At 41.0% G+C, this 22,709-nt stretch overlaps 1 protein-coding gene across 2 annotated transcripts in view; it reads left to right on the forward strand.

The window, feature by feature from the left end:
* Positions 1-2,341: 2,341 nt before the first annotated feature.
* The window catches only part of Ccdc112 (coiled-coil domain containing 112), a 29,294-nt gene continuing 8,926 nt past the window's right edge, over positions 2,342-22,709 (forward strand). The window contains exons 1-6 of one of the 2 annotated variants that reach the window (XM_060377304.1): positions 2,342-2,538; positions 12,981-13,084; positions 14,141-14,262; positions 19,262-19,351; positions 21,223-21,298; positions 21,661-22,051. In XM_060377304.1, coding sequence (XP_060233287.1) covers positions 2,428-2,538; positions 12,981-13,084; positions 14,141-14,262; positions 19,262-19,351; positions 21,223-21,298; positions 21,661-22,051 — 894 coding nt within the window. In that variant the 5' untranslated portion in view covers positions 2,342-2,427. The remainder of the gene's footprint in view (positions 2,539-12,980; positions 13,085-14,140; positions 14,263-19,261; positions 19,352-21,222; positions 21,299-21,660; positions 22,052-22,709) is intronic. The other variant, XM_021652559.2, reaches the window with a different exon arrangement.

The raw sequence follows: 22,709 nt of genomic DNA on the forward strand, positions 1-22,709 counted from the left end.
TAGACCAGACTGGCCTTGAACTCATAGAGATCCATCTGCATCTGCCTCCCTGAGTGCTGGGATTACAGGCCTGTACCACTGTGCCTGGCTGCTCCTCCTCCTCTTCTTCTTCAAATAAATCTTGGTATATTAGCTTAAATTGTCTCAGAATTCCCAGTCCTCCTGCCTCAGCATGCCAACTGTAGTGGTTACTACCTTGTGCCTCCAAACGTGGATATCGCTTTCTTGGTGAACAAGTTCTTGTGCATTTATATAAAGGGTATGGATTCAATTTAAAATTCTCTGTCAAGAATATTTTATTGCAAAAGGGTTTTGTTTTGCTTTATCTGGGAGCTGGCATTTTCTGTATGTTCTAGAAAGTTATGTAGATGACATTTGAGTTTATTTTCCTATCTAACGGTGAAATAAAGAACTCCAAAATTACTGTATGAAGCTCATTTCAAAGTGATAGACTCAAGCTCATCATCTGAGATGCAATTATTAAATGGTTTAGACACAAAATTACAATCGATACTAAATGTGTGTCTTTGTTAGCTTTGACACAACCTAGGGTCATCGGAGAGAGGAATGGTCTAGATAAGATTGGTCTGTGGGCGTGTCTGAGTGGGGGGTTGACTGTTAAAGGAGAATCCTTTCCACTGAGGGCAGCACTATTCTCTAGGCACGTGGTCCTGGGTTATACTAGAAAACCAGCTAAGTATGGTGTCTATGAACAAGCCTTGCCTGTGTCCTGGGCTCCATCCCTCTTGCTTTCCCATGGTCTTGGTTGCAATTCTTTGCTGCAGCATCAAACTTCCGCTCTTCACTGGGTCATTTGCATCACTATACAAATGCTCTCTACCAGCCCTTGCCAAAACACCTAGCAAAATCTCTCCTTGGCTACACATTTTCTTCCAGCTACCACCAACACTGGGGTCACCTGCACCCCCAAATACAGGCTTTGTTCTCTCCGCCCACTGGCTCTGCTGTTGTCAAGATGGCCCACAGCCTTCTTTTCGATAAAGCCCGCTGTCGATTCTGTGTCTCTGTCACTAGACTGCCAGGCAGCAGGTTTCAGTACTGAAAAACGTCCTTGTATGACATCTCCAAACCAGTCAGTGCAAGCTCATTTGCCACCCCACCCCACCCCCATCTGCAATGGCCTACTAAGAAGGTTCTAGACCCAGTCATCACATCCAGACATTTCATTAAATCTTATTCAAAATGATCTTCTGTATATAGATGAAGGCTAAATCCACACCTTTGGAAATGCAGAGGAATCACACCGACGGCCTATTTAATGTCCTCCTGTATTATCTGGGGCCGGGGGGTGGGGGTTGTAGCCTAGTCTTTTCCTATGCAGTCTTCCTTAATTTTATTCATAAAATGGAAACGATACTCTTTGAATTACTTAGCTAAAGCTAGTTATCTGTGAGGATTACATGTAAATGCATATGCAAAGCACCCACCAAGGGGCTGCCAAAATACTTGCTGTTAAATGCAGGGATTGTTTAATTGCTTATATTCCGTCCTAGAAGTCTTGAGAGGAAGAATCTTGCATATGGAATTCAACCAAGAACTCCCCGGATCTAGAATGGCTCCTGACATACGGCAGGAGCGAGAATGATGAATGCATTCCCTTAAAGTTGAGAGGCAGAAGGCCGCATAGAAGATAGCTCCATTGCCACTGGTTGCTTAAGAAGAGCAAGATCCATTTCTTTCTCAGCTTCCCACACAAGAGTCTTAGGAATCTCTCATCCCACGAATACCGTCCTAAGAAAGCTGCAATGGCGTTCCTGGATCTGAGACCTGCTTCTCCCGGGAATGTTTTTTTGTTTTGTTTTGTTTTCTTTGAAAATATAAAACAACAGGTACTGCTAGAACTCAGCCGCATGCTTTATCACTAAGTTTCACCAGCATGTGAAACAGAAACAGGAAACAGTCCTATCGCATGAAAAGCACATACGTTGGCATAACACGAGTACAATTTAAAGGAAGACAATGCGTTTCTCGGCAGGTTTGGGCATGAGCGAACAGAACATGTGCCAGCGATAACAAAGCTCATATTGACACAAAACTCAGCAGAGCCCGCGCTGCCCCACAACCGCCCCTTGTCCATCTTGCCTCCAAGTCAGGTCCGGTACCCTCATCCGCAACCCACAAACCTGGGTTGGCCCTGCCCTTTCCGAGCCCCGCCTTTAACTCTCTCCTGCCCAGCGTTCACAGGGACGCCCTCAGCAGCCCCGCCCCGCCAAGCCCCGCCCCCGCCAAGCCCCGCCCTCGACCTGCCCGTCCCCGAGTGGCCGAGGCCCTGGCAGCCACGCCCCGCTGGGCTGGGCTTCGCGCTCCGCCCCTGTGGTCCAGCGGTTCGGAACCGTCTGCCGAGCGTAGGAGAGCGCCCACGGGAGCCGATCCCGCGCACGGGCGCGGGAGTCTCGGCGAGGAAACATGGCGGCCCTGACTACGGTGGTGGTGGCGGCTGCGGCCACAGCAGTCGCCGGGGCTGTGGCGGGCGCGGCCGCGGGCACCGGCGGGGGAGCGGCGCCGACGCCGCAACAGGTAAGGGAGGAGGCTGGGGCCTTGCTCCGGGCGGGCCTGGGGTCTGATGGCAGAGCCGCGGCCGGCCGTGCAGCGCTGGGTCGGGCCTCCGTGGAAGCCCCGGCTCCCCCGCGCCGCGTGAGAGGACTTCCTCTCTTCAAAAACGGGAGCGAGTGTTGGGGGCTCTGGATGTGAGGTCGCCAGCGGTCCAGGGCTCCGAGCGGCCTTGGAGAGAGTCTGAGCGCCGAGATGCGGATCTGTTGATTGCAGCGGTGCCACAGCACCAGGAGGAACCGGATAGGTGTCTCCCAAGATGGGAGTCCTAAGGACCCCAGCCTCCACAGGGTGGAATGGGGATCTTTTGTTCAGGTGATCAGACCTCTCTTCTGCCTCAGCCTCTTTTTTTTTTTTTTTCCTCTCCCTTCAGCACTTAATACCACAGGATATAATGCATATTTTATTCCTGTTTTAAATTATGTTTCTGCTTCCCTAAGTATCAGGAAGGTAGACATACCGTTTCATTCCTAGCGCCGAGGATTGTGCCTGCTGGGTGTCCAAGACGCTTGGAGATAGTAGGCGCTTAGTAAATATTTGTGACTCGGTCCAGATGTGAAGCAGTGCTACTGTGAGTTGAAGACTGGCTCCATCTTCCTTTTCTAAGGGAATACCGTGGGTTTTGTTGTTGTTGTTTGTTTGCTTTGTTGTTTCCTTAACTGTGAAGTTAAGGAAATTCCATCTAGGGAAGATTTTTCTTACACTTTGTTTTCTCTTTATTCTCTCCGTTTTTATATTGCTCTAGAGTTCCCAAGTGTATTAAGAGAAAACATAGAATGAATTTTTAAAATTGATTATCTAAAATGTTTTTAGGTATATATTTAAAAAAAAAATGCATGGCCATTCAGTTGTGGCACATGCTTGTAACGCCAGCATTCAGGAGGCAGGGGTGGCAAGGTCAAGAGTTAGAGGCCAGTACAGGTTGCACAGTGAGAACTTTCCTCAAAGGCAAAACAAAAATGGTCTGGTTACAGTGGTGTAATGATGTCCAGTGTCTTTTTCCATGAGAACGTTCCGCCATATTGCAGTCCAACACGACTTCCCCATGTGCATCATTCTAACGTTTTACATCCTGCTCTACCTTCCTAACAGCTTCCTAATAACTGTTATTGGCATACAGTGCCATGATTCTGCTTCGGTGTTTGCCTTTACAGGGGTTGGCTCAGAACGGCCTGGGGGTCTATTTCACTGTATGACATTTAGCAGTCCCTGGAGACTTCTTTGGTGGTCACAAAGGGCAGGATGTGCTACTAACTACCACTACCAAAAGGTGCTGCTAACACCTAGTAAAGACTGGAAGGCAGTCTCTCCCCTGGAGAGCCATCTGTTCAGTAATGTCAGTATACCGAGATTGAAAAACTCTATGTTAAGTATATACCTCATAGCTGAGAATCACAGTAGTGATGAAGTAGCATTTCCCAAGAATATCAAGACTTTAAAAAATTAAAATAGGGGCTGGGAAGATGGCTCGGTTGGTGAGCTGCTTGCTGCGTAACTCTGAGGACCTGAGTTTGTGACTGGGTACTGCTGCATGTACCTGTAATCCTCATGCTGGAGAGTTAGAGTGGATCCCTAGGGCTCGCTGGCCAGGCAGCCTAGCCAGATCAGTGAGCCCCGCTCAGTGAGAGAATCTAGCTAAAAAAGTAAAATAAAACAAATAAGGGGGAGAGCAATTAAGGAAGCCACCTAATGGCCACCACTGGCCTCCATGTGTATGTGTAACAACACAGGAACTACACACATGTGAAAAGTTAGAATTATTGATGTACTATGTTGTGATATTTTGGACAAGTTTATATTGTGTCTATCCTTCATATTCCTCCCCGTAGCTCCCCAACCACACAGACACACACCCTTAAACATACACATACGCACCTTAACACTGAACTTCAGTATTTGTCAGATGAGTAAAAGAACATTTCTCCTAAACCTAAAACCACAAATGTTTTCTTGAGAAAAGATAACTCTTACCATTTAGTCTCATGATACTAGAAATCTCTACCAAAAAGATCTAACATTCTTGTCAGCAGGATTCACTTACCAAAATACCACAGATGGGGTGACTTAAACAACAGAAATTAATCTTACTTATCCAGAGGCTAGATGTTCGAACTCAAGGTACTATGAGGACTAGTTTCTTGTGAGGTTTTCTCTTGCTGCCTTCATATGGCCTTTGCTTTGGTTCATGTAGGGAGAGAAAGATCTCTGTGTTTCATAGAATACTTTATGCACAGTCCTTAGGGTATGGGAGACTATACAGTTTAAACCTGTTTTGAAAAGTAAAGGGATCTGTACTCTTTAGTGTTTCTGCATTACATGTTTTTGTTCCCGTGCAGCCTTCAGTTTTATAGCGATTTCCTCTAAAATGCTTCCTCCTACAGGGAAGCGCATTAAGCCCCAGAGCGTTCTAAAGACAGGTGAAACAGGGCATTCTCCAGGAAAGCTTCTTAAGATTCTAGATATGGGCTGGAAAGATGCCTCAATGGTTAAGAGCACTTGTTTTTCAGGAAGGCCTTGGTGTGATTTCCAGTATTCACAGGCTGACTAACAAACGTTTGTACTTCTAATTCCAGGAAATCCAAAGCCCTCTTCTGGCTTCTGCAGATACCAGTCACTTAATGTGGTGCACAGACATACATACAAAAAAAAAAAAAAAATAACCATACACATAAATTAAAAATAAATATAAAGAAAAGACTCCAGATGTTTTAAAGAAGCAGGAATTAAACAACTCAGAAGCTTCAAGAAGTCCCTGAAATTGACCAAATGCACCAGGGCCTTCCCCCTCTAAGTTTATATAAGCAGAAAGGAATGCTGAGAGACACTCTCAGACTAGCCCAGCTTCCTAGAAGAAGTAGACAAGACAAGCTCCCTTCAAGAAGCAGAGACCAGCTGTACTGCCTGGTAAAGTCAATCTCCACCTGTTGAGCCGCCTGCATGCTATGCAGTGAGCCTCAGGTTCCCAGCATTTGTGAGCTGTCACCCATGCTGGCATGAGCTTTCAATGATGCAGCTATCTGTGAGTAATTTCTTCCCTTTTAGGTATTCTGTCATCCATACTCTTACAAGTAAAAATATAAAACTCATTGGCTCACCAAGTTGGACTTTGTACTGGATGGTTTTCTGTCAACTTGATACAAACTAGAGTCATCAGAGAGGAGAGATGCTTAAGGAAATGCCTCTGTGAGATCCAGTTGTAAGGCATGTTCTTGATTGTAGATCAGTTGGGTAGGGTCTAGGCCATTGTGGGTGGGGCCACTTCTGAGCTGATGGTTCTGGGCTCTACAAGAAGGCAGACTGAGCAAGCCAGGGGAGGCAAGCCAGTAAGCAGCATCTTTCCATGGTCTCTGCATCAGCTCCTGCCTCCAGGATCCTGCCCCGTTTGAGTCCCTGATGAATAGTCATGTGAAAGTGTAAAGGTGAATAAATCCTTTTTTTTTTTTCAACTTGCATTTTGGTCATGGTGTTTCATCGCAGCAATAGAAACCCCAAGTAGGAAATCTTTACTTTGGTCTGTTGGACTAAGCAGACTTGTTCATATCTATTCAGGAAGAGTCACACAGTACCTTTCAAGGCTGAAAATTGCTCTTCTCAAATTTCCTGTTTGTTCCGAGCTGCTGTTCTTTCAGCCATTTTGGTTGTTGACTTATGGCTTTAAAACATTGTAAAACTTTATTAGTGTGTGTGTGTGTATGTGTGTGTATGTGTTGTGTATGTGTGTGTGCATGTGCCTGAATACCACAAGGAGTGCATGTGGCATAGCAAGCGCTTTACCGGGTGAGCCACCTCACCACCCCCCATTTTTGAAGAATCTTAACAATAGCATGATAGTGGTTTTGAACCAGGTATTACATCAGAGACAGGACTCTGTGTTGTTTGGTTTGGTTCTAGTGGACTTCCCTCTAATGGCCTGAATTCTATGTCTCTTGGCTGATTGGAATAGCCCTTCAATAATAACTACATTCCATGGGGCCTGAGAGATGGCTCAGTGGTGAAGAGCTATTCTTCTGGAGGACCAGAGTTTGGCTTCTAGCACCTACATTGGGTAGCTCACAACCACCTCTAACTCCAGCTCCAAGGGATATGGTGCCCTCTTCTGACCTCTGAGGCCAGAACACAAACACACACTCTCTCACATACGTGCCTAAAATATTTTAAAATGTTTAAAAATTAAAAACAAAATGTATATTCCAGAATTCTCTGATTTTAAATGATCTTCAAAACTGATTTTTTGTAGAAAGTCATGCACATGTATAGGGCTGGCTAATGATCTTCAGCGCTTTTCACATCCTAATGGCCAGCACCTGTGAGTATATAACTTTCTTATCATAAAAGAGACTTGGCAGCTGTGGCTAAAGACCTTAAAATGAGACAATTATACTGGACTATCTGAGTGGACCCAGCATGACCTCAAAGGTCCCTTTTTGATAGCCTGGGAATCAGAGTTAATCGTGGTGAATACAGTGACAGAAGCAGGAAAGCACAGTCATGCTAGAATAGATTCTTGAGCTAAGAAGTGAAGGCAACCTCTCAAAGCTGGAAAATGGTAAGGAAATAATTTTTTCCTGGAAGACTCTAGAATGAACAAAGCCAAATAGAGGTTATAGTACCACACAAGACAAAGATAAAGACTTTACAAAATTAGTTCATAAACTGACTAAACATACAGCAACAAAACACACTCCAGAAGCTTGGCTTTTGGCTTTGCCACAGTATATTGCATTCACTTCTTAACAAAAAGAACTGAAGTGTAGAGAACCAAAGTAGAGTTAACACCTAGGAAGGAATAAAGTAGTAAAGAGGAAGATGAGACGTTGGGTGTGCTAGACAGACTTTATATTAATTATGTTGGGATTTTTTTTTTGTTTGTTTACTTTGAGATGGGTACCTTCTATGTTGCCCAAGCTGACCTAAAACTCAAGCGTTTAAGTAATCCTCCTACTTTGGCCTCCAGAGCAGCTAGGACTACAGATATACTGCCATGCACAGCCTTAATCATCCGTTCAATATATTCAAAGAACAAAAGGGAATGACTGTTTTTAAAGTAAAATTCCAGATGTTCAATTTTTTACCAATAAAGACTCAGGAGCCAGATGACAGGGTGAAAGCCTGCTAGCTCAGAGAGGCAGAAAAAAGTCACCCAGCTGAACTTCCTTCTCAGCCAACATCTCAGAAGGAAAAAGCTCCTCCATGATGTCTTAAAAGCCCTTCAAATGGAATGTCCCTCCTTTCTATTTCCTGTGTATCTATCTGTCCCCGGACTGCCTCTCACTCTCTGTTTTTTTCCCCATGTTCACTTCCTGTCTACTGGTTGCTTTCTTGGCCTCTTGACCAAGGGTTAATTTTATTTAATCCGGTTTACAGAAAGCTCTTGGATTAAAGGTGTATGCTAGGGCTGAGCCACATCATAACTAGAAACAGGTTTTTCTAGTTCACAATCTCAGTTCACAGTGTGATCAAATATCCTGCAACAAGGAATCATACCTAAAGAAGTAAAGAAAAAAAAAGTGACAGTGATATCTCACTAAATAGAACACACACACACTCACACACACACACACACACTCAGAGAGAAATAAGACCAAATCAAATTTGAGGGGTTAGAGAGTGCAAGAAATAGAAACTTCGCCAGAGAGGCCCACCCCACTCCAGGTTTAGCAAGTGAAAATAATCTGCAAACTTGACTATAGGTTAACACAGATTACATTGTCTGGAAAACACAGAAGATGATGATGACAACAATAAACAGAACACTGTGGAGTGGCTCAGTTCATGACGGTGAAAACCATTTTTGTTGTGGAAGACCAAGAAGCAAGCAGTGTGTGAAGTAGCAACTGGAAGCCAGGCTATAATCTTCAGATACCTGCTCTAGTGACCCCGTTCCACCAGTTAGTTCCCACCTCCTGAAGGCTTCACAGCTTCTCAAAATAGCATTACCAGTTAGTGAACAAGTATTGAAAACATGAGGCTGTGCAACATTTTACTCAACCCTCAAAACTCGTGACCATCTCATAAAGCCCAAATGCATTTAATCCAACTTTAAGAGTCCCATTACCGTTCAGAAGTATAACTCTATAGTCTATTGAGACTTGGGGCCATCTGTTAGCTGTGGGCTTATGAAGTAAAAAATGAAGTTACTTTAAACATACAGTGATACAGAGGAGACACCCCCATTCCAAAAGAGAATAATGGGAGAGTGAAGTAAGGGATAGGACCAAAGCTAGACTGAAAGCCAGAGGGCCAAATGTTAAACCGCCTGGCTCCACAACCAGCCTCTGGAGCATATGGGATCAGGGTTTGAGCTCCAGTGGGTTTGGGTAGCACTGCCTCTCCATTGTGGCCTCTTTCTTGTGATGCCTTTATTGGGTGTCTAGTTTTGTTTGTTAGGTAAGCCACCTTTCTATTGTCTACAGTATCCTTGAGTCTTATCATAGCTTAGGCTTCAACCTCAAAGTCTCATACATTCCTCTCTCTTGAACTCCTGGGAGGGAATATGACTCTGTTACATATTGCCTGTCCTCCTAGGCTTTCCTCTGGAATCCTGTTGGAAGCCCCTACGACCCTGTAACTCTTGTGCTGTCTATGCCTGTAGACAGCATCATGTGGTTATAATAGCAAATAATGCCACTAGGCCAAGCATTAGCCAGATCCCACTGGACTACAGTGGTGTGATATTTTTTCTTAGCTTGATACAAACCTAGACATACCTAGGAAGAAGGAAGCTCAGTTGAAAAATTGCTTTCTTCAGATTGACCTATGGGCATGTCTGTGGTAGCATTTTCTTGATTGCTAGTTGATGAAGAGGGTCCAGACCACTGTGGGCAGTTCCATCCTTAGGCAAGTGTAAGAAAGGTAGGTAAACCTGAGTCTGGAGAAAGTCAGTTAGCAGCATTTCTCTGTGGTCTCTACTTCAGTTCTTAACTTGACATTCCACCATGATAGACCATACAGAGCCAAATCTTTTTTTCCCCAAGTTACATTTGTGGTCAATGTTATATCACAGTAATAGAAAATACACTAGAACAAGTGGCCTCTGAGTGCCTGGGTAGCAGAACCTTATCCAGCAGGCTGTACTGGAGAAATGTTCACCTCAGAGCCCATGGTAGATGGGTTCTCACTAATTCCTGAAGTGCTCTCAAGGCATCCTTCCTTTGCCACAGTACTGAATGCTCAGTTTCTTTTTAATGATGTTAAGCTTTTCACCATCTTTGTCTTATTGTAAGTTTCTTTTCTTACTAGAATATAGAGCTTTCACTCAGTTCAACTTTGCTTTTTGTTTTGTTCTATTTTGTTCCTGATTTTTGCTGTGAATGTGGGTAAGGGCAGGCAGAAATAACTGCTGTAGATTGAATGCTCTCTTGAAATGTCCTCCATCAAAAAATCAGTCTACTACTTCTTAGTGCAGCTCACTTATATTTACATGACATAGGTAGAATATTTTGTCAGAATGTAACATGAATGGCCTTTACTCCAATTGAAAGTCCTTGTCACTATATGGACTGTTATGGAAGTTGTTAGGGTCAGAGCTTGGACCCTAGCAGCATTAACCAACTAGGATCATCATCTACCTTAAATAGGCCAGGTAAACAGACAAGTAATGGTAAAAAGTAGAGAAGGATTATTTACTCAGAGACCCATTGACCCTTTCGTTCTTTAAATCCATCTTCAGGTCCTGGCGTGAGATTTTGGGTTAGAGGGTATATTAGTTACTTCTCTTTTTGATGAGACGAAATACCTGAGAAAGCAGCTTAGGAGGGAGAGGGTTTGTCTTGGCTCGCAGTTGGACGGTGTGGCCCAGGATGGCAGGGGAGTCAATGGTGGCAGGCACTTGAGGCAGCTTGTCACACTGTACTTGCAGCCAGGAGAAAGATGGATGGATGTCTGTGCTCAGCTCACCTTCTCCTTTCTGTTTAGTGTAGGACCCTGTTAATCCGGAAAATTCCTTACTTGTTTCCTGATTTTAAAGAGGCTTGTTTCCCTGATTTTAAATTCTGCTAACTTGACAATCAAGATTATCACAGATATCAGGAGGTCTCTGTAGCTAAATGGTCCCAGTCAAGCTTGGCCCTGCCCTGTCAGTGCCCTGTCATTGTCTGGGCTACAGTTTCTCCTACAAAGTGGTCTGATACATTGTCAGAACTACATGAAATCTCTTTCCTGGAGACAGGGTTCTCCTGTGGCTTCTACCAGGCTTTAGCCTTTTTCCTCTCTTAGTGTAAGACTCCCCAGGGAAATTCCAAATTCTTGGAGCCCATTAATCCTCAGTCTCAGGCCCTCAGTAGCCTGATAGTTGAAGGGAGGACACAAGTGTCTCTTTAAATTGTCTTCATTCCTGCCTGGATGGTTGGAGTACAGTTGTCACTGTCTTCATTTCCGCTGGCATTCTGTTCTTACGTACTCCCATCAGATTCACATTTTTTTAAATCTTTTCAACACTCTAGGACTTCCCCAGCCTGAATCTACAGGCACTTGCAAACTATTTCCACAGACCAATTCCAAAGGCTTTTTGCATAGGGTGTAGTTACATAATGACTATTTTTCTGGTGCTAGTTTTCTCATATTATTTTTATATTGTTGCTACCACAGTAATGGAGGAAAGGTGTATTCTTGTTGATGAATCCAGGAGGATTCAATTTTTAAGTGGGAAAGGCATAGGAGAGCTGCTGTTTGTGGTAGTGGGAGTGTGTAGGGAGGCTATCCATATCACAGTATGCCAGGACCAGAGAATGAGGCAGGAACCAGAGGCAAGCAGACTCCAGAGACTCACCCTTCATGACTTACTCCTGTCATCCAGGTCCCATCTCCTAAGGGTTTGTGGCTTTCTGAGATTGTGCCTAGCTGAGAGACACAGATTCAAAACATGAGCCTCTGTGAGACATTTCAGATTCAAGTCAAGATTTACTTTATTTTTAAGTATGCATTTGTGTTGTTGGGGTGGAAGTGTGTGAACATGCACTTGAGTGCAGGCGTCCACAGAGGCCAGAGGCCTGGGATCCCCTTGAGCTGGAGTTACAGATGGTTGTGAGCACTCCATGGTGTGTACTGGGAATTGAACTTAGGTCCTGTGCCTGAGCAGCATGCGCTCTTAACTGCTAAGCCATATTTCTAGTCCCTGTGTGAGAAATTTTTATGTGACCTTGGGTGTGTAGATATATAAATGGATCTTCAAGTCAAACATTTACTGATAGTAAATCATATAGAAATTTGTTTTAAAACAGTGGTTTGGGATACACATAATTTTACCATTTATTAATGATGAAAGAAAATTTGCATCCTAATAAGGTTAAACTAAATCTTGTGATATGAAACTGATTGTCACTCCAAAAGGTTGTAAAAAGTTAGATTTCTTTGGAGATTGGTTTGAAGCACCTCAGGGGAATGCTGTGACGATTGCTCTCTCTGAAGGCTATTGAGGCACCTCTGCAATCCCCCCTCCACACCTCTCACAGTGGTCCCCTTTCTCTTATTCTCGCTCTCTTTAAGACCCCATCATGTTTATTTCCCTATATGTGTGTCCACGTCCTTTCCTGACTGGCTGATACCCTCCTTTACATTGAACAACAGATAAGTATACATTCTGGTAAAATTCACTGGGCCCTAAAACATCTATGTTTCTAGCACATACTTACCAATCTACTTTCATCTCTTTACTAATCTCTTGCCAAAGTTGTCTTTTCTCTGCTGGGCAGCCTTTCCAGACCTCAGAATTCACATACCTAATCCCTTGACCTAATCACCTTCCCTTCTGAATGTACAATGCTTATCTCACTTTGATGTGAACCTCTCAAATAGACCCTTTGGGTGTTCTAACAGAATATAAGCACCTCCACCTCAGGCCCTTTATTTCTTTACTAGCACTTAACACACTTTCTGGTTTTTTGTTTGTTAGTTTTGTCTACTTTTTATTGTTTATTCTTTTTTCTTTAAAACTTTTTTCGAGTGACTTTATATCACAATGTTAAATCCATAGATGCTAAATGACTTGTGAATAAATTACATATTTCTGTCAATAATCCTTGGACACAACATTTCATGCTCAACTTAGCATTTTAAGATAGAATTTCTTTTGTCTACAAAGGATTTATTTATTTTATTTGGATATTTTGCCTGCAAGTGTGTGTGCATACCTTATGCATGTCTGGTCCCTGCAGAGGCCAGAAGAGGGTATCAGAACTGGAACTGGAGTTACAGTCAATCATAAGATGTCATCTGGGTGCTGGGGACTGAACCCAGATCCTCTGTAACAGCACAGTGCTTGTAATTACTGAGCAGTCTCTCCAGCCCCCAAAGTGTGTCTTCTAAAAATCTAGCTTGGACACATGATTATCCCCTAGACACTGTTGATGCTTTATTTCTCTAGACATCTCTTGCCACTTTTATCATTAAGGCTACTTTTGTTCACTGTGCAGAATGATGGTGGAGTTCGTCCTTTTCAGCTTCAGAACTGGAAGCAGAAAGTTAGTCAGATGAAGAAAGCAGAATTCATACGCACAGCAGAAAAATTAAAGAATCAGTGAGTATAAAAATATATTGCCTTTCCATTAAAGTTTCAATAGAGGATGAAATCCTTTCAGCTTCTCTCTTACCTTTTGCTTCATCTCACAAACAACAAAAACCTCCTGGACACATCCTCTAGCCCATAGGACTTGCTGCAGTCTCACCTATTTCTTCCAGTGTGTTTATCTATATAAATTTTTCTCTGTGTTGCAAGATGAGTAGCTCTGGGAAACTGGAGAACATTGCCTCTCAGATTGTGTGCAGTGATGTCATTGGCTAGAGACATCCTGCTGCATATTATAGTTATAATTAGAGAGTAAATATTCATATTTACCTTGTGGGAGAAGAAAAACAAACACTGAGAAAATTGATTCTTTGCCAACTTAAAATGAAAATAAAACCTCCTTCATAGTATATTTTATTTTCTCAAGTAAAACAAGAGAAAATAAGACACATGAACCAAGCTGCCCAGTAGCTACATCTGTGTAGGGGACCTAGGTACAGTCCGTGCATGGTCCTTGGTTGGTGCTTCAGTTTCCACAAGACCCCCTAGGCTCTGGTTAGTTGGCTCTGTTGGTCTTCTTGTGTAGCTTCTGTCCCCTCTGGGTCCTTCTATCCTCCACTTTCCCCCTCCCACTCTTCCACAAGACTCCCTGTGTTCCATCCAATGTTTGGCTGTGAGTCTCCGCATCTGTTTCAATCCGCTGCTGGTTGGAGCCTCTCAGAGGACAGTTAGTCTCTCGTCTGCACACATAACAGAATATCTTTATTTTCTCAAGTAAGACAAGAGAAAATAAAATATAACACTAAGTGTAACTAACACTTAGACCCTCAAAGCCAAAGGCTTCTGTATTTTCAAAGGAAATATGTAATAGTTCAAATTATAGTTGGCTAAACGTGGACTTAACTAGTAACCTTTATTTTAGCTAATATTTTGATCCCTTACCCTTATTAGCCTAAGTAATAAGAATATTATTTTTAAATGTATTGAACATAAAATAGTAATTATTGTGCATATCTTCATATATTGAAACATTTAAATTATATTTATACGTTGTTTCTTTTCCTAAAGAGTTATTGTCATAGAAAAAGATAAACACAATCATTTCTACAACCAAAGAGGCGACTTCAAAACTGAGCACAGTATGCTGGAAGAGCTGGAAAATAAACTGATAAACAGCAGGAAGACAGAAAGTAAGTTGGGTTCATGATGATTTATAAACTGTCGAGTGATCTAATGCTGCCCTTTGCTGTCCTTGTGCACTTGCTGTGCTGTAGTTCTGTGGAGACACACAGCTGGTGAGAAGTTTGTTTTTTAAGGACATGTATTTATTTTATTTTCCCGTTACCATTCAGTTATTATAACTGAATTGTTTTTCTAAGTCTATTTCTTCCATATTAATATGAAAGACTTGATTTTGAGTTGATAAATCAGCAAATGCTATTAATATTTTTTTTAAAAATCCTTGGTTTCCTGTGCTTTCTGTACTCTGGCATTGTTGACTGAGCACTAGACCCAGTAATACACCACTGTTTGTGCAGTGATAACACTGGGTTATTCCCAAGCCTGAGTTTCCTTGCCTACAATTTCTGCCTCAGGAGAACTGTCCTGTATCTGATACTGAGATGAAATACAAAAAAAAAAAACCAAAAAAACAAAAACAAAACAAAACAACAACAACAACAACAAAAAACTTACAGGTTATACAATAAATATGTTCTGTTGTTTGTTATGCATATTAATCATTGTCATAGGGTGTGACAGTATCTTATAGACTTAGATTCTGCATGTTGCAAAAATCCTTACACTAAAAAAGCTACTTAGCATTGCTCCAGAAAAACATAGTGGCTGTTACTAAGCTTTACAACGTCCTGATTTGTTAGATAGAGATTAAACTGCTCATGATACTGTCGTATCACCAGGTAAATGAAATTTCTAGGAATTTTCCTTTCTAAATATAAGATTATACCATTTTTAAAAAGTCATCTTTTGTAATGGAGTAGCAAGACTCATTCTCTCTCATCTGTTGGAATGAGAATAGGATGTAATGGAAATACCACCTATCAGTTGAATTCATAGAGAAATCTAGATGGTGATGTCTTAACTAGTGCTACTTTTGCTTTTGCAGACACTGGCCGGGTGATCTTCCATCTCTTGCTTATATTCTTATACAGAGGGTCCACATTTGTTTATTTTAGGTGGCTTGTTTTGCCCTTTCTTATATTTCTTTGAGATAAGGTCTCCTGTGTCCCAGACTGACTTTGAGCTCTCCATATTGCCAGGGTTGACCTCAAACTCTTGAGTCTTCTACCTGCTTTCCAAATGCTGGCATTATGGGCACACACCAACATGTCCAATTCATTTTCTCCCTTTTCAATTAAATTTTAATTTTCTTTACTGTTTTCTGTTCTTCAGTTTTGCTGTTCATTATTAATACTCTGTGCCTGTCTCAGAAAGGTGTGAGCACATGGTCTTTGTCTTTGATAGGGTTTCTATTGCTGTACAGAGACACTATGACCATAACATCTCTCATAAAAGTAAACATTTAATTGGGGCTGGCTTACAGTTCAGAGGTTTAGTTTGTTCTCATCATGGCCGGAAGCATGGCAACAAGCAGGCAGACATGGTGCTGGAGAAGATGCTGAGAGTTCTACATCCAAATCCAAAGACAGCAGGGTCAGAGATACATTGGACCTGGCTTGAACATCTGAAACTTCAAACCACCCCCAGTGACACAATTCCTCCAGCAAAGCCACACCTACTCCAACAAGGCTACACCTCTTAATAGTGCCACTTCCCTATGAGCCTATGGGGGCATTTTCAGTCAAACCTCCACAGTCTCTATATAAGCAGACACACTTTTTTCATGGATCACAGCTCTGAAGAAGTAAATAGCTATTCCTTACCTCAGGAACCATTTCTTGGTTTTTGATAAGTGCTTGCATTTTTATTGTCTGTGAGTGGTTTGGCTGTACAGTGTTTCATTTCAAAATGACAAATGAAATAAGATTGCAAAAGATAATTGTGTAACTGATGAGCTTTGGGCAAAAGGAAAATGACAGAAGTCACTTCCTAATTATTTAACCTTGCTAACAAAGGTCCTTTCCTTCCTTCACTGGCTTCCACCCTTGCCCACACCCCTTCCTCCCTGCCTCCTGAGTGCCATGGTTTACTGCTGAGTTCCACCACACTCAGCCTCAGGAAAGTTCCTTGACTTAAAAATTCAATAGAGGAGCAAGCCTTATAAAATGAAAAGGATGATGTTTCTGTGTATTGTTAGACTTTGTAATTTTATAGCGTATAACTTTATTTTTTTAATTAGTTAATTAATTCACTTTACATCCTAGTCATAGCTCCCCTCTCCTCTCCTTCCAGTCCCATCTGCCCTCCCCTATTCCTCAGAAAATGGGAGCCCCCTTACCTACCTACCCCAGCTCATCAAGTCACATGAGGACTGATTTTGTCCTCTTCTATGGCCTGGTAAGGCAGTGTCCTCTCAGGGGGAAATGATCAAAAAGCAGGCAACAGAGTCCATGTCAGAGATAGCCTCTGCTCCCCTTACTAGTGGACCCACTTGAAGCCTGAGCTGCCAATCAGCTACCTATATATAGAGGACACTAATATCTATCAACATCAATGGACTCAGCTCTCCAGTAAAAAGACACAGACTAACAGAACAGTTGCCTAAACAGGACTCATCATTCTGCTGCATATAAGAAACACACCTCAATAACAGAGTAACGGGCTGAAAAAAAACGTTTTCTAAGCAAACAGACCCAAGAAGCAAGCTGGAGTAGCTTTCCTAATATCTAATAAAATAGACTTTCAACCAGAATTAATCAAAAGAGATAGGGATGGATAGTTCATTCTCATCAAAGGAAAAATCCACCAAGAGGAGATCTCAATGCTGAACATCTCTGCCTCAAATACAAGGGCACTTGTATTTATAAAAGAAACATTATTAAAGCTTGAGACACACATCAATCCCCAAACATTAATAGTGGGAGACTTCAACACCTCACTCTCACCAATGGACAGATCATTGAAACAGAAGCTAAATAGAGACATAATGAAGCTTACAAAGTTCATGAATCAAATGGACCTAATAGCTATCTACAGAACTTTTCACCCAAACACACACACACAAAATACTTCTCAGCACCACATGGAACTCTATCCAAAATTGACCATATGGTTGGTCACAAAGCAAATTCAATACAAGAAGATTGAATTAACCAATTGTTCTTTATCAGATCACCATGGATTAAAGCTAGACCTCAACAACAGAAATAACAAAAAAATTACACACTCATGGGTACTGAGCAACTCTGCTCAGTGGCCACTGGGTCAGGGAAGAAATAAAGAAAGAAATTAAAGACTTTCCTAGAATTCAATGAAAATGAAGACACAATATACTCAAACTTATCAGACACCATGAAAGTAGTGCTAAGAGGAAAGTTTATAGCACTAAGTACCTTCATAAAGAAATCGGAGAGATCAGGTACTAGCAACTTCACAGCTTACCTGAAAGCTCCAGACTGTAACTTTAAAAGTAAAACTATGGCAGCTGTTTTAAACCTGTGGGTTGCAGCAACCTTGGGAGTCACATATCAGATATCCTGCATATTAGATATTTGCATTATGATTCATAACAGTAAAATTACAGTTATGAAATAGCAACAAAATAATTTCATGGTGTGTGTGGGGTCATCACAACACGAGGAACTATATTAAAAGGTTGCAACATTAGGAAGGTTGAGAAACACTGAACCAAGATGGCTGAGTGTTTAAGAGAACTTGCTGCTCTTTCAGAAGACTGGAGTTCAGTTCCCAGAACCCATACTGGGAAGCTTACAACAGCTCCGGGGGATTCAGTGCCCTTGTCTGGCCTCCACTCAGACCTACATACATGTGTGAGTATATACATACCCAGAGATAGAAACATATAAATCAAGATAAAAAGATCTTTAAAATAAAGAATTTTCTTAAAATTTTGTTTGTTTTATAAAGTAGAACCATGCCAAAGTCAAATACTCATATTTGGAGCCTTAATCTGGATGTTGGCTCTGGCTCCAAACCTATTGATAAGTTAGAAAAAACAAAACTAAAAAATGCCAGTGTCTCAGTGTTCTACTACTTGCTTTGCATGTACAAGAAAACCTGGGTTTGATTCCCAGCCCTGAAAAAAGTTTCCTTTAAGGGTTTTTGTAATGAAGCCCTTGGTTATGCTTGTGACAAGTTGCAGAAACAAAACAACAGAAAAGGAGGATGCACAGATTACTTGATTATGACAAAGAGATACTATCATTTGCACAGGTACAAATGAGTGTGTTTATGCCGTAAGGCTCCTAATGTAAATAAACATCCCAGCATAATCACTTCAAAAAATGATGAAGGAACTGGGCATGGTGGCACACACCTGTGATCCCAGCACTCTGGGATACAGAGGCAGGCGGATTTCTGTGAGTTTGAGGCCAGCCTGGTCTACAAAGTGAGTCCAGGACAACCAAGGCTATACAGAGAAACCCTGTCTGTCAAAACAAAACAAAACAGCATATTAGATGTTTACATTATGATTATTAAATAGTTTGTAATTTAGAGAACAATAAAGTAAGACATTTGACATTGGTTCCTGGCCTCCACACAGATAAAAATCACATACACTACACATGCATATACACACACACACACACACACACACATAAAAACACACACACACATGCATAAACATGCATACACATTCATACATACACTTGCACGCACACACAGACACAGAAAGAGAGTTAATGGTTAGACAGTTTTAATATTTCCAAAATAAAGTTAAAGGCAATTTCTTTTTCCAAAAATTATAACAAGTTAAAAAATGCCTTTAAAGAACACATGCTAAATTTAATTTACTCATCATGCTTTTAAAACAGTAGTCAGTAACTCAGTCTCCACAGAAGGAAAAAAGATACATCTTCATGTTGCAGGTTTACAGTAAAAGTGGAACCAACACTCCTTTCAAATATTAGGGACTGAGATGCTTTATGTAGAGCAACGGCAACTACTGTTCATATGGTTCTGACAGAAATGGCCTTGGTTTAATCATTCTTGGCTGTCTTTCAACTAAGGAAAGTATGGAGTTTACCTGCAGAAGCTTAATTGTAGCCACAATGGTTTCAGAATTAAAGTATGGACTTTTCATTACAGGAGCAAAAATCCAGCAGCAGTTGGCCAAAATACATAACAATGTAAAGAAACTTCAGCACCAGCTGAAAGATGTGAAGCCTACACCTGATTGTAAGCAGAGATCAGTAGAAGATTCTCTTAAAGATTGTTCTTTCTGCTAGTGTGTTAGAAAAATGTATGCTTTTCTGGTTTGTCAAGATATTTGTCAAGGACATTTGTCTGTTCCTGTCTATTTGGCATCGGGGAAGCCAGTCCTGCCTTGTTAGGAATTAATAAGGGTAGAGTGGAGAAGTACAGTAGTCAGAGTTTATGTAGCATTTTTCAGCCATTGAACTACCGCTCAGTCTTTAGCCATTGTAAAATAGGCTGAAGAGATGTTGTAAGGTAGCACAGGAAGGTTCAGATTTAGCGAACTAAGTAGAAGAAAAGACTGTTTTCCCAATTCCTTTCATTTGATTTTTTGAAAAAAGAAAATTACCTTTCAGAAGTAATTCAAACACATAAGAAATGGTTTGACTTTACTGGGGCAAGTGCTAGTTTGAAGGGAGGAAAGAAAAAAAATTACATCCCCACCTCCCATGTCAAAACTCATTCCTGATGGCTCAAAGCATAGTGTTCAAGATATATGGGCCCAGAATGTACAAGATCAAAGGCTTGATCTGTCATTTGTTAGTTAGGACATTTCAGGCAAATTAATAGATCTCTCTGAGCTTGCATGCCTTCAGCTGTGCACCGGAGATCATAAACCTTCTGGTAGCGTTGGGGGCAGGATGGAGTGGACCAGTGCTCTAGAATATGTGTTCAGTGCTTGGAGCAAGCACTAAAACTGGCAAACGGGAAAAGAATGGATAGTATTCATTAAATTAAATGTGCTAAAGGGAACATTCAACAACTTTTGATAGAATTCTGTTGTATGAGAAGAACAAAAATCTAAAGAAGAGATGGCCATAATTGATTACTATAGGAATACTTAAAACCTATAAATACTGTTGAAAGATAAATTAGAAAAGTATATGTATGTGTATAATTTATTAATTGAATACTCATAAGATATATAGAATGTCTACAAATTCAAGTAACCAAGATAAAGTGCTAGAAAATGGACAAAGATTATAAGGCACACAATGTATCAAAAGAAATATAAAACTTACCTGAAATAAATGTCCATGCTTATCAATAATCACAAAAAAAGTCAGCTAAATTGATGACAGGTTCTTGACTTATTTTGGAAATGATTGGAAGCTCATGGAGGAAGGATGGTGGAGCCTCTGCAGAACAGAGGAGCAAGTCTCATATAGAATAGAAGGACTGTAGAATAGAAGGACTTTGTGTAGTCAGTATTTCAAGTTATTAGTTATCTTATACAAATCCTTATTTGGACATGTTAAAGTATGTGCACGGATTTTTAGTGCACCATTGTGCATATTTAAAAGTTCATCAACAGGAAAATTAAATGAATCAAGATAGTTTTAGACAATGAAATGCCATACGTAATCATAGAAAAAGTGAGGCAGTAGTATATATACTTGTATTTTAGGTTAAGCATAGCTCTTTTTGTTGGTGCTTTTTTGTTTTTTGTTTTGTTTTAGGCCTTGCTATGTAGCTCTGGCTGCCCTCCAACTCACAGATAGTCACCTGCTTCCACGTTGTAAGTGCTGAGATTAAAGCTGTGCACCACTATGCCTGACTGTCCACATTTTTAAACCAAAGCATTTTCTTACATAAAAAGTGCAAATCAAATGATAGTATGTGTAATATGAAATAATTTTTCTAAAAGTTATACTGATTATAGGATTTAATAATATGGGTGTATAGGAAATGCCTTTAATCAGAAATAAATTATAATCACAAAAATGTACTTGTGAGCATTTTTCTTAGTTGCTTAGGCTAAGAAAGGTTTTTGAAATTAGGATTAGTCCATACTTATTATTCTTAATTATTAACTCAGCTATATTGAAATATGACATGTTTTTTTTTTACAGTTGTTGAAAAGCTCAGAGAAATGATGGAAGAAATTGAAAATGCAATCAATACTTTTAAAGAAGAACAGAGACTAATGTATGTTTTAAAATCATTTAACCTAAAGTTTTAACTTTGATTTTCTAGTCACCCTTAGGTTGTTGCCTGCAAATATACTGAATCTTGTACAAAAGCAACCTAAGACTGCCTTTGTCCTACAGTTTAAATGGCCTTTAAAGTAAATTTTCATTTATCTTGTACAGCAGAAGATCACAAATAAAATTTTGCAGGATTGTTTATGTTTGAGGAAATAAACTGCTTTTAAGGCTCAGATATGAATATTATTATTATTAGAAATGCCAACGGGAGATGAAACGGTCAAGAATAATTAAATTTTCAGGAAAATGAAGGGTTAATATGGTTTGGATGTTATGTTATACAACTTTTTTTCTTAATTTTAGATATGAAGAGCTTATTCAAGAAGAGAAAACAACGAATAGTGAGTTGAGTGCTGTCTCTAGGAAAATCGACTCTTGGGCTTTGGGTAATTCAGAAACAGAGAAAGCTTTCAGAGCGATCTCAAGCAAAGTTCCCATAGACAGAGTGACACCAAGTACTCTTCCGGAAGAAGTGGTAGAATTTGAAAAATTCCTTCAGCAAACTGGAGGGCGACAGGGGGGCTGGGATGACTTTGACCACCAGAACTTTGTGAAAGTCAGAAACAAACATAAGGGAAAGCCGGCATTTATGAAGGAGGTTGTAGAACACCTTCCAGGAAGAACGCTGGAGGAAGTTCAGCAACACGAGAAGTGGTATCAGAAATTCCTGGCTCTAGAAGAAAAGAAAAAAGAGGTAATAGTGTTAGTATTTATTTAAAAGGATAGGATGGACATAACCAGTCTTAAATCCAATGAGGTTTATTCGATGGAGATGGAGAGAGAGAGGGAAGGAGAGAGATATGGTGGGGGGAGGGGCTGCCCTGACAGAGAGAGGGGAGAGCAAGAGAGCAAGAAAGTAGGAGAGTGACAAAGTGGCAGGTTGGTCCTTTATGGAGCAATTGAACCACACCTGCCAGGTGGGACTACCTGGTGTGGGGGGGGACACACACATGATGACATCATATGTTGCTAGGCAACCCAGGAGCAGGCTGCCTAAATACTAACAAATAGTAATTACAGCAGCTGTTGTGCATTGTGTGTGTCTGTGTGCCATGCTTGCAAAACTCTTAGCTCATTAGCTTGCCACAAATAGCATAAAGACAGCCATGGTCTCACAGCAGATGAAACCAAGATGCTGAAAAGGTAGGGAACTTTTACCCAGTGGTACAACTTCAATTGGAGTTCCCAAGACCAAACACTTCTACCACAAGAACTTATGCCGTGTGCCATACGATTCTGTCTCTACACACTCAGGGCCAGGGTTTACTCCTACTCGCGCTGATGGCAGGAAAATGTCATCTTAGCAAAGGCCACATTAGTTTCTATGGGGAACAGACTCTTAAAAGTTTCTT

Source organism: Meriones unguiculatus, chromosome 2 (assembly GCF_030254825.1).
Source record: "Meriones unguiculatus strain TT.TT164.6M chromosome 2, Bangor_MerUng_6.1, whole genome shotgun sequence".
In the NCBI taxonomy this organism is placed as follows: domain Eukaryota; kingdom Metazoa; phylum Chordata; class Mammalia; order Rodentia; family Muridae; genus Meriones; species Meriones unguiculatus.